Below are 15,535 nucleotides of genomic sequence, written 5' to 3'. Positions count from 1 at the left end.
TAACACACACACTACGTTTAACACACACACACACACTACGTTTAACACACACACACACCACGTTTAACACACACACACACACACAGCACATTTAACACACACACACCACGTTTAACACATCCACACACACCACGTTTAACACACACACACACACACACGTTTAACACACACACACACACACAGCACGTTTAACACACACACACCACGTTTAACACATCCACACACACCACGTTTAACACACACACACCACGTTTAACACACACACTACGTTTAACACACACACCACGTTAACACACACACACACACACACCACGTTTAACACACACACACACACAGCCATTACTCCTTTCACCCCATGACTTCAGATCGGGTGAGAGGATCCCAGGCACGCCAAATGAGGCTACCCAAACATGTGTGTACACACACACACACACACACACAGGAATGTGAAAACATTGTGAACATATCCTTTAGGGTGATTTTAGAAGTGAAGTGTTGACAGTACAGTGTACGTCCATGTCTTTTGGGAAATGTTATGTAAAGTGAGATCATGTTTTAGCAATGTACCATCTCCACAAAGGAAACCTGGTAACATACCTAAACCTCTCCATGTGAGCTGTGCACTGACTATCTCTGTTGGACTAGTCATTCATAGGGTAGAGGTTAAAGGTCAAAGCTAAACGTACTATGTGCTGGGGTTGCCTTGCAGTCCAACCAAGCGGAATGGAATCCACACCAGATATTCAGCAGCTACAGGGGGAAAGCAGAGTGTTTTTGATGACAGATGTTGCTGTCGTTACATATGAGACATTAAAAATGGAAAAGAACAGACGGCAGCACTTTCATAAACCTTTCCCCCTCAGTCGTCCAGAATCTGTCCAGGATATACTTTACTGTTGGAGCAGAACATCTAGCTTGTGCTTTTAAATAGTGTATTAGAATGTATTAGTAGTAGTGGCACATCTCAAGGCATCACGTCTCTCTCTCTGTCCCTCTATCCTCTGTCCTCTCTGTTTCTCTCTCCCTATTTCTCTGTCCTCTCTCTTTCTCTCTCCTCCCTCTTTCTCTCTTCTCCCTCTCTCTCTCCTGTCTTTTTCTTAATCTCTCTCAGCTGGGGGGATGGGTGTCTGGTCTAGCCATGACCATCTGATGAGCTTTTAATGGACAATCATTACACTAATGGACTAGTTCTCTATCCTTCTGTCTCTTTATGTCTCTCTAACACACATACTCTCCCTTTGTCCTTCTGTCTCTTTATGTCTCTCTAACACACATACTCTCCCTTTGTCCTTCTGTCTTTATGTCTGTCTAACACACATACTCTCCCTTTGTCCTTCTGTCTCTTTATGTCTCTAACACACATACTCTCCCTTTGTCCTTCTGTCTTTATGTCTCTCTAACACACATACTCTCCCTTTGTTCTTCTGTCTCTTTATGTCTCTAACACACATACTCTCCCTTTGTCCTTCTGTCTTTATGTCTGTCTAACACACATACTCTCCCTTTGTCCTTCTGTCTCTTTATGTCTCTCTAACACACATACTCTCCCTTTGTTCTTCTGTCTTTATGTCTCTCTAACACACATACTCTCCCTTTGTCCTTCTGTCTTTATGTCTCTAACACACATACTCTCCCTTTGTCCTTCTGTCTCTTTATGTCTCTCTAACACACATACTCTCCCTTTGTCCTTCTGTCTCTTTATGTCTCTAACACACATACTCTCCCTTTGTCCTTCTGTCTTTATGTCTGTCTAACACACATACTCTCCCTTTGTCCTTCTGTCTTTATGTCTCTCTAACACACATACTCTCCCTTTGTCCTTCTGTCTCTTTATGTCTGTCTAACACACATACTCTCCCTTTGTCCTTCTGTCTCTTTATGTCTCTCTAACACACATACTCTCCCTTTGTCCTTCTGTCTCTTTATGTCTCTCTAACACACATACTCTCCCTTTGTTCTTCTGTCTCTTTATGTCTCTAACACACATACTCTCCCTTTGTCCTTCTGTCTCTTTATGTCTCTAACACACATACTCTCCCTTTGTCCTTCTGTCTCTTTATGTCTCTCTAACACACATACTCTCCCTTTGTCCTTCTGTCTCTTTATGTCTCTAACACACATACTCTCCCTTTGTCCTTCTGTCTCTTTATGTCTCTCTAACACACATACTCTCCCTTTGTCCTTCTGTCTCTTTATGTCTCTCTAACCACACATCTCTCCTTTCTCTCTTTGTCTCTTTATGTCTCCTAACACACATACTCTCCCTTTGTCCTTCTGTCTCTTTATGTCTCTAACACATACTCTCTCTCCTTTGTTCTTCTGTCTCTTTATGTCTCTAACACACATACTCTCCCTTTGTCCTTCGTCTCTTTAGTCTCTAACCACATACTCTCCCTTTGTCCTTCTGTCTCTTTATGTCTCTCTAACACACATACTCTCCCTTTGTCCTTCTGTCTTTATGTCTCTAACACACATACTCTCCCTTTGTCCTTCTTTCTCTTTATGTCTCTCAACACACCATACTCTCCCTTTGTCCTTCTGTCTCTTTATGTCTCTAACACACATACTCTCCCTTTGTCCTTCTGTCTTTATGTCTGTCTAACACACATACTCTCCCTTTGTCCTTCTGTCTCTTTATGTCTCTAACACACATACTCTCCCTTTGTTCTTCTGTCTCTTTATGTCTCTAACACACATACTCTCCCTTTGTCCTTCTGTCTCTTTATGTCTCTCTAACACACATACTCTCCCTTTGTCCCTTCTGTCTCTTTATGTCTCTAACACACATACTCTCCCTTTTGTCCTTCTGTCTTTATGTCTGTCTAACACACATACTCTCCCTTTGTCCTTCTGTCTCTTTATGTCTCTAAACACACATACTCTCCTTTGTCTTCTGTCTCTTTATGTCTCTAACACACATACTCTCCCTTTGTCCTTCTGTCTCTTTATGTCTGTCTAACACACATACTCTCCCTTTGTCCTTCTGTCTCTTATGTCTCTAACACACATACTCTCCCTTGTCCTTCCCTTATGTCTCTACCATCTCTCATTGTCCTTATGTCTCTTTATGTCTTCTAACACACATACTCTCCCTTGTCCTTCTGTCTCTTTATGTCTGTCTAACACACATACTCTCCCTTTGTTCTTCTGTCTCTTTATGTCTGTCTAACACACATACTCTCCCTTTGGTTCTTCTGGTCTCTCTTATGTCCTCTAACACACATACTCTCCCTTTGGTCCTTCTGTCTCTTTATGTCTCTAACACACATACTCTCCCTTTGTCCTTCTGTCTCTTTATGTCGTCTAACACACATACTCTCCCTTGTCCTTCTGTCTCTTTATGTCTCTTCTAACACACATACTCTCCCTTTGTCCTTCTGTCTCTTTATGTCTCTAACACACATACTCTCCCCTTTGTCCTTCTGTCTCTTTATGTCTGTCTAACACACATACTCTCCCTTTGTCCTTCTGTTCTCTTTATGTCTGCTCTAACACACATCTCTCCCTTTGTTCTTCTGTCTTTTATGTCTCTCTAACACACATACTCTCCCTTTGTCCTTCTGTCTCTTTATGTCTCTAACACACATACTGCTCCCTTTGTCCTTCTGGTCTTTATGTCTGTCTAACACACATACCTCTCCTTTGTCCTTCTGTCTCTTTATGGCTCTAACACACATACCCTCCCTTTGTCCTTCTGTCTCTTTATGTCTCTAACACACATACTCTCCCTTTGGTTCTTCTGTCTCTTTAATGTCCTAACACACTACTCTCCCTTTGTCCTTCTGTCTCTTTATGTCTCTAACACACATACTCTCCCTTTGTCCTTCTGTCTCTTTATTCTCTAACACACATACTCTCCCTTTGTCCTTCTAGTCTCTTTATGTCTCTAACACACATACTCTCCCTTGTCCTTTCTGTCTCTTTATGTCCTCTAACACACATACTCTCCCTTTGGTCCTTCTGTCTCTTTAGTGTCTCTAACACACATACGCTCCTCTCCCTTTGTCCTTCTGTCTTTATGTCTCTCTAACACACATACTCTCCCTTTGTCCTTCTGTCTCTTTATGTCTGTCTAACACACATACTCTCCCTTTGTCCTTCTGTCTCTTTATGTCTGTCTAACACACATACTCTCCCTTTGTCCTTCTGTCTTTATGTCTGTCTCCTCCGGGCTAGTCTTGGTGCAGAGACAGAGAGACAGAGAGACAGAGAGACAGAGGTGAGGAGAGATATTAAGAAATAGAAGTGAATTACAGCCGATCTCTTTCTCAGCACTTCTCATTTCCTCTGTTGTTGTCTGTTTTGTCATTTCCCTTTATTGTTGCGTTTGTTTACTTTGTCAGTCGTTTACCGATTTGTTTCCATTCTATAAACAAACAATCATCCCTCCGCTCACCTGGCTAATCGTTCCTCTCCTCCTTTACTTCTGCTCGCGTTCCTCCCTCCCTCCCTCATTATTTACGGCAATAAGCTGTCAAGGTTCCGTGTGCTGAGGAGTGTGTTTATGGTCATCTCTCTCAGCAGCAGGATATGACTTACGCTATGGGATATATTGTAGAGCTTATCAATCTGCTTCTGTTTAATGTGGAGAGACCTCTCTCACACACACACACACACACACACACACACACACACACAGAGAGAGAGAAGTCATAGCTCTGAAATCATCCCCCTACAGGGTGTCATGCAGTGTGTTAGTGCACCAGACAGTATTTGTCTCCCTGTGTGTCTGTCTGTCTGGCTCAGTATGTGTCTGTCTGTAGAGAGGAGAGAGGAAATGAAGTGGAACGACTGCTGCTGTGTTTCTCACTTGTGAGAGTGTGTGAGGTCATCACAGTGGGACACAGTCAGGCTGCTCCTCAATGCTCTGTGTGTGAGGTCATCACAGTGGGACACAGCCAGGCCGCTCCTCAATGCTCTGTGTGTGAGGTCATCACAGTGGGACACAGCCGCTCCTCAATGCTCTGTGTGTGAGGTCATCACAGTGGGACACGGCCGCTCCTCAATGCTCTGTGTGTGTGAGGTCATCAAAGTGGGACACAGCCAGGCTGCTCCTCAATGCTCTGTGTGTGAGGTCATCACAGTGGGACACAGCGAGACCTCTCCTCAATGCTCTGTGTGTGAGGTCATCACTGTGGGACACAGCCACTCCTCAATGCTCTGTGTGTGTGCATGCATCCATAAATGTGTGTGTGGGTGAGCACGTGCGAGTGGCAGTCTGTGCGTGAGCGCATACGTCCATGTAACTGAGATATCTCCCTGTCTTTATTATTCCAGCTTGGAGGGACATGTAATTTAGATATCTCCCTGTCTTTAATATTCCATCTTGGAGGGACATGTAATTTAGATATCTCCCTGTCTTTATTATTCCAGCTTGGAGGGACATGTAATTTAGATATCTCCCTGTCTTTATTATTCCAGCTTGGAGGGACATGTAATTTAGATATCTCCCTGTCTTTATTATTCCAGCTTGGAGGGACATGTAATTTAGATATCTCCCTGTCTTTATTATTCCAGCTTGGAGGGACATGTAATTTAGATATCTCCCTGTCTTTATTATTCCATCTTGGAGGGACATGTAATTTAGATATCTCCCTGTCTTTATTATTCCATCTTGGAGGGACATGTAATTTAGATATCTCCCTGTCTTTAATATTCCAGCTTGGAGGGACATGTAATTTAGATATCTCCCTGTCTTTAATATTCCATCTTGGAGGGACATGTAATTTAGATATCTCCCTGTCTTTAATATTCCAGCTTGGAGGGACATGTAATTTAGATATCTCCCTGTCTTTAATATTCCAGCTTGGAGGGACATGTAATTTAGATATCTCCCTGTCTTTTATATTCCAGCTTGGAGGGACATGTAACTGAGATATCTCCCTGTCTTTAATATTCCAGCTTGGAGGGACATGTAATTTAGATATCTCCCTGTCTTTATTATTCCATCTTGGAGGGACATGTAATTTAGATATCTCCCTGTCTTTAATATTCCAGCTTGGAGGGACATGTAATTTAGATATCTCCCTGTCTTTATTATTCCAGCTTGGAGGAACATGTAATTTAGATATCTCCCTGTCTTAATATTCCAGCTTGGAGGGACATGTAATTTAGATATCTCCCTGTCTTTATTATTCCAGCTTGGAGGGACATGTAATTTAGATATCTCCCTGTCTTTAATATTCCAGCTTGGAGGGACATGTAATTTAGATATCTCCCTGTCTTTATTATTCCAGCTTGGAGGGACATGTAATTTAGATATCTCCCTGTCTTTATTATTCCAGCTTGGAGGGACATGTAATTTAGATATCTCCCTGTCTTTAATATTCCAGCTTGGAGGGACATGTAATTTAGATGTCTCCCTGTCTTTAATATTCCAGCTTGGAGGAACATGTAATTTAGATATCTCCCTGTCTTTATTATTCCATCTTGGAGGGACATGTAATTTAGATATCTCCCTGTCTTTATTATTCCATCTTGGAGGGACATGTAATTTAGATATCTCCCTGTCTTTATTATTCCAGCTTGGAGGGACATGTAATTTAGATATCTCCCTGTCTTTAATATTCCATCTTGGAGGGACATGTAATTTAGATATCTCCCTGTCTTTAATATTCCAGCTTGGAGGGACATGTCATTTAGATATCTCCCTGTCTTTAATATTCCAGCTTGGAGGGACATGTAATTTAGATATCTCCCTGTCTTTATTATTCCAGCTTGGAGGGACATGTAATTTAGATATCTCCCTGTCTTTATTATTCCAGCTTGGAGGGACATGTAATTTAGATATCTCCCTGTCTTTATTATTCCAGCTTGGAGGGACATGTAATTTAGATATCTCCCTGTCTTTAATATTCCAGCTTGGAGGAACATGTAATTTAGATATCTCCCTGTCTTTATTATTCCATCTTGGAGGGACATGTAATTTAGATATCTCCCTGTCTTTAATATTCCATCTTGGAGGGACATGTAATTTAGATATCTCCCTGTCTTTATTATTCCAGCTTGGAGGGACATGTAATTTAGATATCTCCCTGTCTTTAATATTCCAGCTTGGAGGGACATGTCATTTAGATATCTCCCTGTCTTTAATATTCCATCTTGGAGGGACATGTAATTTAGATATCTCCCTGTCTTTATTATTCCAGCTTGGAGGGACATGTAATTTAGATATCTCCCTGTCTTTAATATTCCAGCTTGGAGGGACATGTCATTTAGATATCTCCCTGTCTTTAATATTCCAGCTTGGAGGGACATGTAATTTAGATATCTCCCTGTCTTTATTATTCCATCTTGGAGGGACATGTAATTTAGATATCTCCCTGTCTTTAATATTCCATCTTGGAGGGACATGTAATTTAGATATCTCCCTGTCTTTATTATTCCAGCTTGGAGGGACATGTAATTTAGATATCTCCCTGTCTTTAATATTCCAGCTTGGAGGGACATGTAATTTAGATATCTCCCTGTCTTTATTATTCCATCTTGGAGGGACATGTAATTTAGATATCTCCCTGTCTTTATTATTCCATCTTGGAGGGACATGTAATTTAGATATCTCCCTGTCTTTAATATTCCATCTTGGAGGGACATGTAATTTAGATATCTCCCTGTCTTTATTATTCCAGCTTGGAGGGACATGTAATTTAGATATCTCCCTGTCTTTATTATTCCAGCTTGGAGGAACATGTAATTTAGATATCTCCCTGTCTTTATTATTCCATCTTGGAGGGACATGTAATTTAGATATCTCCCTGTCTTTATTATTCCAGCTTGGAGGGACATGTAATTTAGATATCTCCCTGTCTTTATTATTCCAGCTTGCAGGGACATGTAATTTAGATATCTCCCTGTCTTTAATATTCCAGCTTGGAGGGACATGTAATTTAGATATCTCCCTGTCTTTAATATTCCAGCTTGGAGGGACATGTAATTTAGATATCTCCCTGTCTTTATTATTCCAGCTTGGAGGAACATGTAATTTACATGCCCCCAATACATCATACCACATACCTCAGTTTATTACCCAGTATGAGTTCTGCCTGTGGATTATTCCTGATGTGTGGCCCAGATGGCACCCTATTCCCTATATAGTGCACTTTATAGGGCTCTGGTCAAAAGTAGAGCACTATATACAGTTGAAGTCGGAAGTTTACATACACCTTTGCTAAATACATTTAAACTCAGTTTTTCACAATTGCTGACATTTAATCTTAGTAATAATTCCCTGTCTTAGGTCAGTTAGGATCACCACTTTATTTTAAGAATGTGAAATGTCAGATGCTCTGTGGAGAGAGAATTATTTCTTTCAGGTTTTATTTCTTTCATCACATTCCCAGTGGGTCAGAAGTTTACAAACACTCAATTAGTATTTGGTAGCATTGCTTTAAAATTGTTTAACTTGGGTCAAACATTTCGGGTAGCCTTCCACAAACTTCCCATGATAAGTTGGGTGAATTTTGTCCCATTCCTCCTGACAGAGCTAGTGTAACTGAGTCAGGTTTGTAGGCCTCCTTGCTCACACACGCCTTTTCCGTTCTGCCCACAAATGTTCTATGGGATTGAGGTCAGGGCTTTGTGATGGCCACTCCAATACCTTGACTTTGTTGTCCTTAAGCCATTTTGCCACAACTTTGGAAGTATGCTTGGGGTCATTGACCAGTTGGAAGACCCATTTGAGACCAAACTTTAACTTCCTGACTGATGTCTTGAGATGTTGCTTCAATATATCCACATAATTTCCCTCCCTCATGATGCCATCTATTTTGTGAAGTGCACTAGTCCCTCCTGCAGCAAAGCACCCCCACAACATGATGCTGCCACCCTCATGCTTCACAGTTGGGATGGTGTTCTTTGGCTTGCAAGCCTCCCCCTTTTTCCTCCAAACATAACAATGGTCATTATGGCCAAAGAGTTCTATTTTAGTTTGATCAGACCAGAGGACATTTCTCCAAAAAGTACGATCTTTGTCACAATGTGCAGTTGCTAACTGTGGTCTGGCTTTTTTATGGCGGTTTTGGAGCAGTGGCTTCTTCCTTGCTGAGCGGCCTTCCAGGTTATTTTGATATAGGACTCGTTTTACTGTGGATATAGATACTTTTGTACCTGTTTCTTCCAGCATCTTCACAAGGTCCTTTGCTGTTGTTTTGGGATTGATTTGCACTTTTCGCACCAAAGTACGTTCATCTCTAGGAGACAGAGCGCGTCTACTTCCTGAGTGGTATGACAGCTGCGTGGTCCCATGATGTTTATACTTGCGTACTATTGTTTGTACAGATGAACGTGGTACCTTCAGGCGTTTGGAAATTGCTCCCATGGATGAACCAGACTTGTGGAGGTCTACTTTTTTTTCTGAGGTCTTGGCTGATTTCTTTTGATTTTCCCGTGATGTCAAGCAAAGAGGCACTGAGTTTGAAGGTAGGCCTTGAAATACATCCACAGGTACACCTCCAATTGACTCAAATGATGTCAATTAGCCTATCAGAAGCTTCTAAAGCCATGACATCATTTTCTGGAATTTTCCAAGCTGTTTAAAGGCACAGTCAATTTAGTGTATGTAAACTGCTGACCCACTGGAATTGTGATACAGTAAATTATAAGTGAAATAATCTGTCTGTAAACAATTATTGGAAAAATTACTTGTGTCATGCACAAAGTATATGTCCTAACTGACTTGCCAAAACTATAGTTTGTTAACAAGAAATGTATGGAGTGGTTGAAGAATGAGTTTTAATGACTCCAACCTAAGTGTATGTATACTGCTGACTGTAGGTACTAGGGTCCCAGTAGGGAGGCCCAGTTGGTCTGTGTCTTTGTGCAGTGGTTTGACTGGTGACTGTAGGTACTAGGGTCCCAGTAGGGAGGCCCAGCTAGGTCTGTGTCTTTGTGCAGTGGTTTGACTGGTGACTGTAGGTACTAGGGTCCCAGTAGGGAGGCCCAGCTAGGTATGTGTCTTTGTGCAGTGGTTTGACCGGTGACTGTAGGTACTAGGGTCCCATTAGGGAGGCCCAGCTAGGTATGTGTCTTTGTGCAGTGCTTTTACCGGTGACTGTAGGTACTAGGGTCCCAGTAGGGAGGCCCAGCTAGGTCTGTGTCTTTGTGCAGTGGTTTGACTGGTGACTGTAGGTACTAGGGTCCCAGTAGGGAGGCCCAGCTAGGTCTGTGTCTTTGTGCAGTGGTTGGACCGGTGACTGTAGGTACTAGGGTCCCAGTAGGGAGGCCCAGCTAGATCTGTGTCTTTGTGCAGTGGTTTGACCGGTGACTGTAGGTACTAGGGCCAGTAGGGAGGCCCAGCTAGGTCTGTGTCTTTGTGCAGTGGTTGGACCGGTGACTGTAGGTACTAGGGCCAGTAGGGAGGCCCAGCTAGGTCTGTGTCTTTGTGCAGTGGTTTGACCGGTGACTGTAGGTACTAGGGCCAGTAGGGAGGCCCAGCTAGGTCTGTGTCTTTGTGCAGTGGTTTGACCGGTGACTGGTGTTGTATCACTTCATGGTGATTCTACAGTCACATATTGTTGGTTAGGAACACATAGGTGAAATATCAGACACCTTGGGTAGACTCAGCAAATCAATACATTTATGAGTAGGATCTCTTCCTCGTTACAATGGCTCTGACATATTAATGGTACAGAAACACACACACACACCCCGAACACTGATTTATATTTGATAAATGACATGTCTCTCTAGGAAGCCAACAGCGCGTGGCTCTCCCCCTCTGCTCCTCTCAGATAAGGATTTATTGACTAGTCAGGTCAAGACTGCAAAGCTGTTTATGACGTCACCAAGATAAAACATTGGTTTTACAGCCTTACTAACTAGTGCATAACTTTCCCCTGTCGTGGTATGTAGGTGTTTTATGGGATAGGGAGGTGTGTGTGTGTGTGTGTGTGTGTGTGTGTGTACATGAATGCAGACCTGCATGTTGGTGCTGGCATCCAGCTCTCCAGAAACATTCCTAACAGCATCTCTAACCTCTCCCCTGAGGGAGATATGTATTATTCCCTACATAGTGCGCTACTTTTGATCAGGGTTGTCTATATATAGCACTCTATAGGGGACGGGTGGCATTTGGCATGTAGACATGTATTAGTGTTGGGCCTGTAGGGAACAGAGAACATTGATGACTATATCCTATCTGAACACCAAGGGTGGTGAAGGGTCACCTCACACTAACGCAATGTGTTGCTGACTGCTCACTGTGTCTCTCCTCCCTCTCCGTCCCCCTCTCAATCCTCCTCCCTCTCACTCCTCCTCCCCCTCCCTCCCCCTCTCACTTCTCCTCTCACTCCTCCTCTCCCTCCCCCCTCCGCCTCCTCTCCCTCCCTCCCCCCTCCTCCTCTCCCTCCCTCCTCCTCCCCCCTCTCCCTCTCACTCCTCCTCTCCCTTCTCCCCCTCCCTCTTCCCCCCTCCTCCCTCTCTCCCTCCTCCTCCTCCCCTCCTCCCTCCTCCTCCAACGCAATGTGTTGCTGACTGCTCACTGTGTCTCTCCTCCCTCTCCGTCCCCCTCTCAATCCTCCTCCCTCTCACTCCTCCTCCCCCTCCCTCCCCCTCTCACTTCTCCTCTCACTCCTCCTCTCCCTCCCCCCTCCGCCTCCTCTCCCTCCCCCCTCCTCCTCTCCCCTCTCCCTCACTCCTCCTCTCCCTTCTCCCCCTCCCTCTTCCCCCCTCCTCCCTCTCTCCCTCCTCCTCCTCCCCTCCTCCCTCCTCCTCCTCCCCTCCTCCCTCTCTTCCTCCTCCCCTCCTCCCTCTCTTCCTCCTCCCTCTCCCTCTTACCCCCCTCTCCCTTCTCTTCCCCCCCTCCTCCCTCTCCCTCTCTCCCCTCCTCCCTCTCTCCTCTCCTCCCCCGCTCTCTCTCTCTCTAGATGTGTCAGGAGAGGGCAGTCAGAGTGGGGGTCAGTTCCAGGGTCGGCCCAGTGAGGTCTGGTCCCAGTGGCAGAACCAGCACCACGGCCAGCAGGGAGGAGAGCCACACTCTCACCCCAACCCCTCCCAGACAGAAGTGTTCCAGGTAATACAGAGACACGCCCTAACCCCTCCCAGACAGCGGTGTTCCAGTTAAGAGGCACACCCTAACCCCTCACAGACAGAGGTGTTCCAGTTAAGAGACACACCCTAACCCCTCCCAGACAGCAATCTTCCAGGTAACAGAGACACACCCTAACCCCTCCCAGACAGCAGTGTTCCAGGTACCAGAGACGCACCCTAACCCCTCCCAGACAGCAGTGTTCCAGGTAACAGACACACCCTAACCCCTCCCAGACAGCAGTGTTCCAGGTAACAGAGACACACCCTAACCCCTCCCAGACAGCCGTGTTCTAGGTAACAGAGACACACCCTAACCCCTCCCAGACAGCCGTGTTCCAGGTAACAGAGACACACCCTAACCCCTCCCAGACAGCAGTGTTCCAGGTAGCACAGAGAGACACTAACTCTTCCAGGTATCATGCACACCAATCCCAAGCTCCAATATCCTACAGTAATCCATGTGTATGGGAGGCAGGAAGAGAGGCCACCTTGGACACACTGGGCTTCAATGGCTTATTTCCTCTCCTTCCCTGGCCTGAGCCCAGTGTACACAGTGCTGTCTGATATGGCTCCACATGAAAGTCTGTGTCCCTGACCTTTCCTCTCTCCCTCCCCGTCTGTCTCTCTGTAGGACATGTTGCCGATGGCAGGAGACCCAACACAAGGAACAGCCAACTACAACATTGAAGACTTTGCTGATCTGGGCATGTTCCCTCCCTTCTCCGAGTAGAACCCTTTAAAGTTCTATCAATGGAACACTGCTCTGTTCTTCCACTAGAACCCTCTGATAGTGGAAAAGGAATAGAACACAATGTGCATCCGTTCCTTCATGGCTACCCAACCTCACACACACAGTTTATCACACATTAGCAGTAGAGCACAGTGAATGTCCAGATGCACCCTCTCATAAACACACACACACTCTGACACATACCTCTGTCCTTTACAAGAAGAGAGTTGGTTCTATAGAAGACTGGTACATTGCTAGTGGTGTACTGACCTTTTCCTTTGTAATAATGTCTTCATTCACTTAAATGATGCCTGTTCTTTTAACAAAGGCTTGTGAATTTAAAGGTGCAATCTGTAACTTTAATTTCCCCTAGTGGCATCTTGAAGTACTACAAAATATGCCAAGAAGCAGTAAAATAATACAAAGCCTAGAAAATTCACCAATGCAGACTCCCCCCTTCCGTTTGCAAACAATTGCAGAGGCAGGCAGCACTTTTGGGGGGGACACGAAAATTACAGATTGCACCTTTTAAGCTGCCAATATCCACTTTGCACTCCATTTGAAGTCTACTCTGCCAAACTGCTCCAGGCCAAGAGACACTCACCACGCTGATCAATGTTGGTGCCATCGATACATATTATCATACAGTATGTCACTGCTGCTCCTCCCTCAGTATTACATTAAGCTTTATGACGTAAATTATACCTATATGTAGTGATGTTCATAACGCCTAGCTAAAACCTACGGAAGTCTAGAAGGATTCTGTGTAGAAAAAATAAAGATTTCACTCACCTGCAGAAGTCGCTAAGCTACAATGCTTAAGTGCACTTCATCGAAGCTAACCGCTAAAACTCACCAGCTTGCTAAAAAGGGAAAAAGCGCCATACCGCCAAAGCAACGCAGTTCAGTATATATACTAGTTTAGTGTATCCTTGTGGCTCTCGCTGCTCTACTTTATAACTTTATTATATTCTCTTTTCTGATTATTAACAGAGACTGAATACTACTTTATAGCGAGGGAACTTTTACATGATAGATTGTGTACCGTGTCTCTGGTTAATGACTGATGGGACAGAATGATAGATTGTGTACCGTGTCTCTGGTTAATGACTGATGGGACAGAATGATAGATTGTGTACCGTGTCTCTGGTTAATGACTGATGGGACAGAATGATAGATTGTGTACCGTGTCTCTGGTTAATGACTGATGGGACAGAATGATAGATTGTGTACCGTGTCTCTGGTTAATGACTGATGGGACAGAATGATAGATTGTGTACCGTGTCTCTGGTTAATGACTGATGGGACAGAATGATAGATTGTGTACCGTGTCTCTGGTTAATGACTGATGGGACAGAATGATAGATTGTGTACCGTGTCTCTGGTTAATGACTGATGGGACAGAATGATAGATTGTGTACCGTGTCTCTGGTTAATGACTGATGGGACAGAATGATAGATTGTGTACCGTGTCTCTGGTTAATGACTGATGGGACAGAATGATAGATTGTGTACCGTGTCTCTGGTTAATGACTGATGGGACAGAATGATAGATTGTGTACCGTGTCTCTGGTTAATGACTGATGGGACAGAATGATAGATTGTGTACCGTGTCTCTGGTTAATGACTGATGGGACAGAATGATAGATTGTGTACCGTGTCTCTGGTTAATGACTGATGGGACAGAATGATAGATTGTGTACCGTATCTCTGGTTAATGACTGATGGGACAGAATGATAGATTGTGTACCGTGTCTCTGGTTAATGACTGATGGGACAGAATGATAGATTGTGTACCGTGTCTCTGGTTAATGACTGATGGGACAGAATGATAGATTGTGTACCGTGTCTCTGGTTAATGACTGATGGGACAGAATGATAGATTGTGTACCGTGTCTCTGGTTAATGACTGATGGGACAGAATGATAGATTGTGTACCGTGTCTCTGGTTAATGACTGATGGGACAGAATGATAGATTGTGTACCGTGTCTCTGGTTAATGACTGATGGGACAGAATGATAGATTGTGTACCGTATCTCTGGTTAATGACTGATGGGACAGAATCTACAACTGGAATCCTTTTGCTAAAAAAAAATCTAAAAATGTATGTTTTTGTAAATAATGTGATTTTTATGTTGACTCGTTACTTTTACACAGTATACGTTGTTTTTTGTGTAGGTTTATATAGGTGTCATCAATGTGTGCAATGTGAGTACATATTTAACTATCGGTATTTAGTTTAGTCTTAATTGTACATGAGTTTAAGGAACCTGTATAAAATTGTGTAAATGTTACCCATTATTTTTGTTTAACACATTTTTGTGCTTGTGAAAATAAATGTTTATTGGTTACGTGGCTTCTAATCAAAGAAGTGTTTCGGGCAGATTTTTGTGTCACGGAATATAGTGTAGAAATAATAAACACAAAACCATAAAGTGCAAGAAGAACATTGGAGAACACAGGGGAAACGTGGTTTTATTTCTAATTGTTCCAGACAAGTAATAGTGTGCCATTGTTTGAGACACATCCTTGTCTGGTGTTTTTGTAAAGGAGACAATCTCCAATCTAGTCTAAAGATTAGATTTACCAAGGGATATGTTAGGTCTGTCTCTACTGTAGGTTTCCATTTCTTGTCAATACATATAGAAGACGTGTGTGTTTATCACTCATTCATTGGAGTCCTCCCGAGCGCTGTCTTAGTGCCAGTAGCAACAGTGTGCCCTTCCTTTCTGGGAGGAATCAGGGTGGACGTGAGGGAGGTGCTGAGTTGGGATATCCCA

At 43.7% G+C, this 15,535-nt stretch overlaps 1 protein-coding gene across 1 annotated transcript in view; it reads left to right on the top strand.

The window, feature by feature from the left end:
- Nucleotides 1-15,123, top strand: part of LOC115203452 (aryl hydrocarbon receptor nuclear translocator 2) — a 95,416-nt gene extending 80,293 nt beyond the window's left edge. Inside the window, exons 17-19 of the mRNA XM_029768139.1 lie at nt 697-768; nt 11,794-12,007; nt 12,656-15,123. Coding sequence (XP_029623999.1) covers nt 697-768; nt 11,794-12,007; nt 12,656-12,754 — 385 coding nt within the window. The 3' untranslated portion in view covers nt 12,755-15,123. The remainder of the gene's footprint in view (nt 1-696; nt 769-11,793; nt 12,008-12,655) is intronic.
- The last annotated feature ends 412 nt before the right edge of the window (nt 15,124-15,535 follow it).

This window comes from Salmo trutta, chromosome 12 (assembly GCF_901001165.1).
Source record: "Salmo trutta chromosome 12, fSalTru1.1, whole genome shotgun sequence".
Lineage (NCBI taxonomy): Eukaryota > Metazoa > Chordata > Actinopteri > Salmoniformes > Salmonidae > Salmo > Salmo trutta.
Note: the sequence above shows the minus strand (reverse complement) of the source record. Positions and strands in the feature narration are given on the sequence as shown.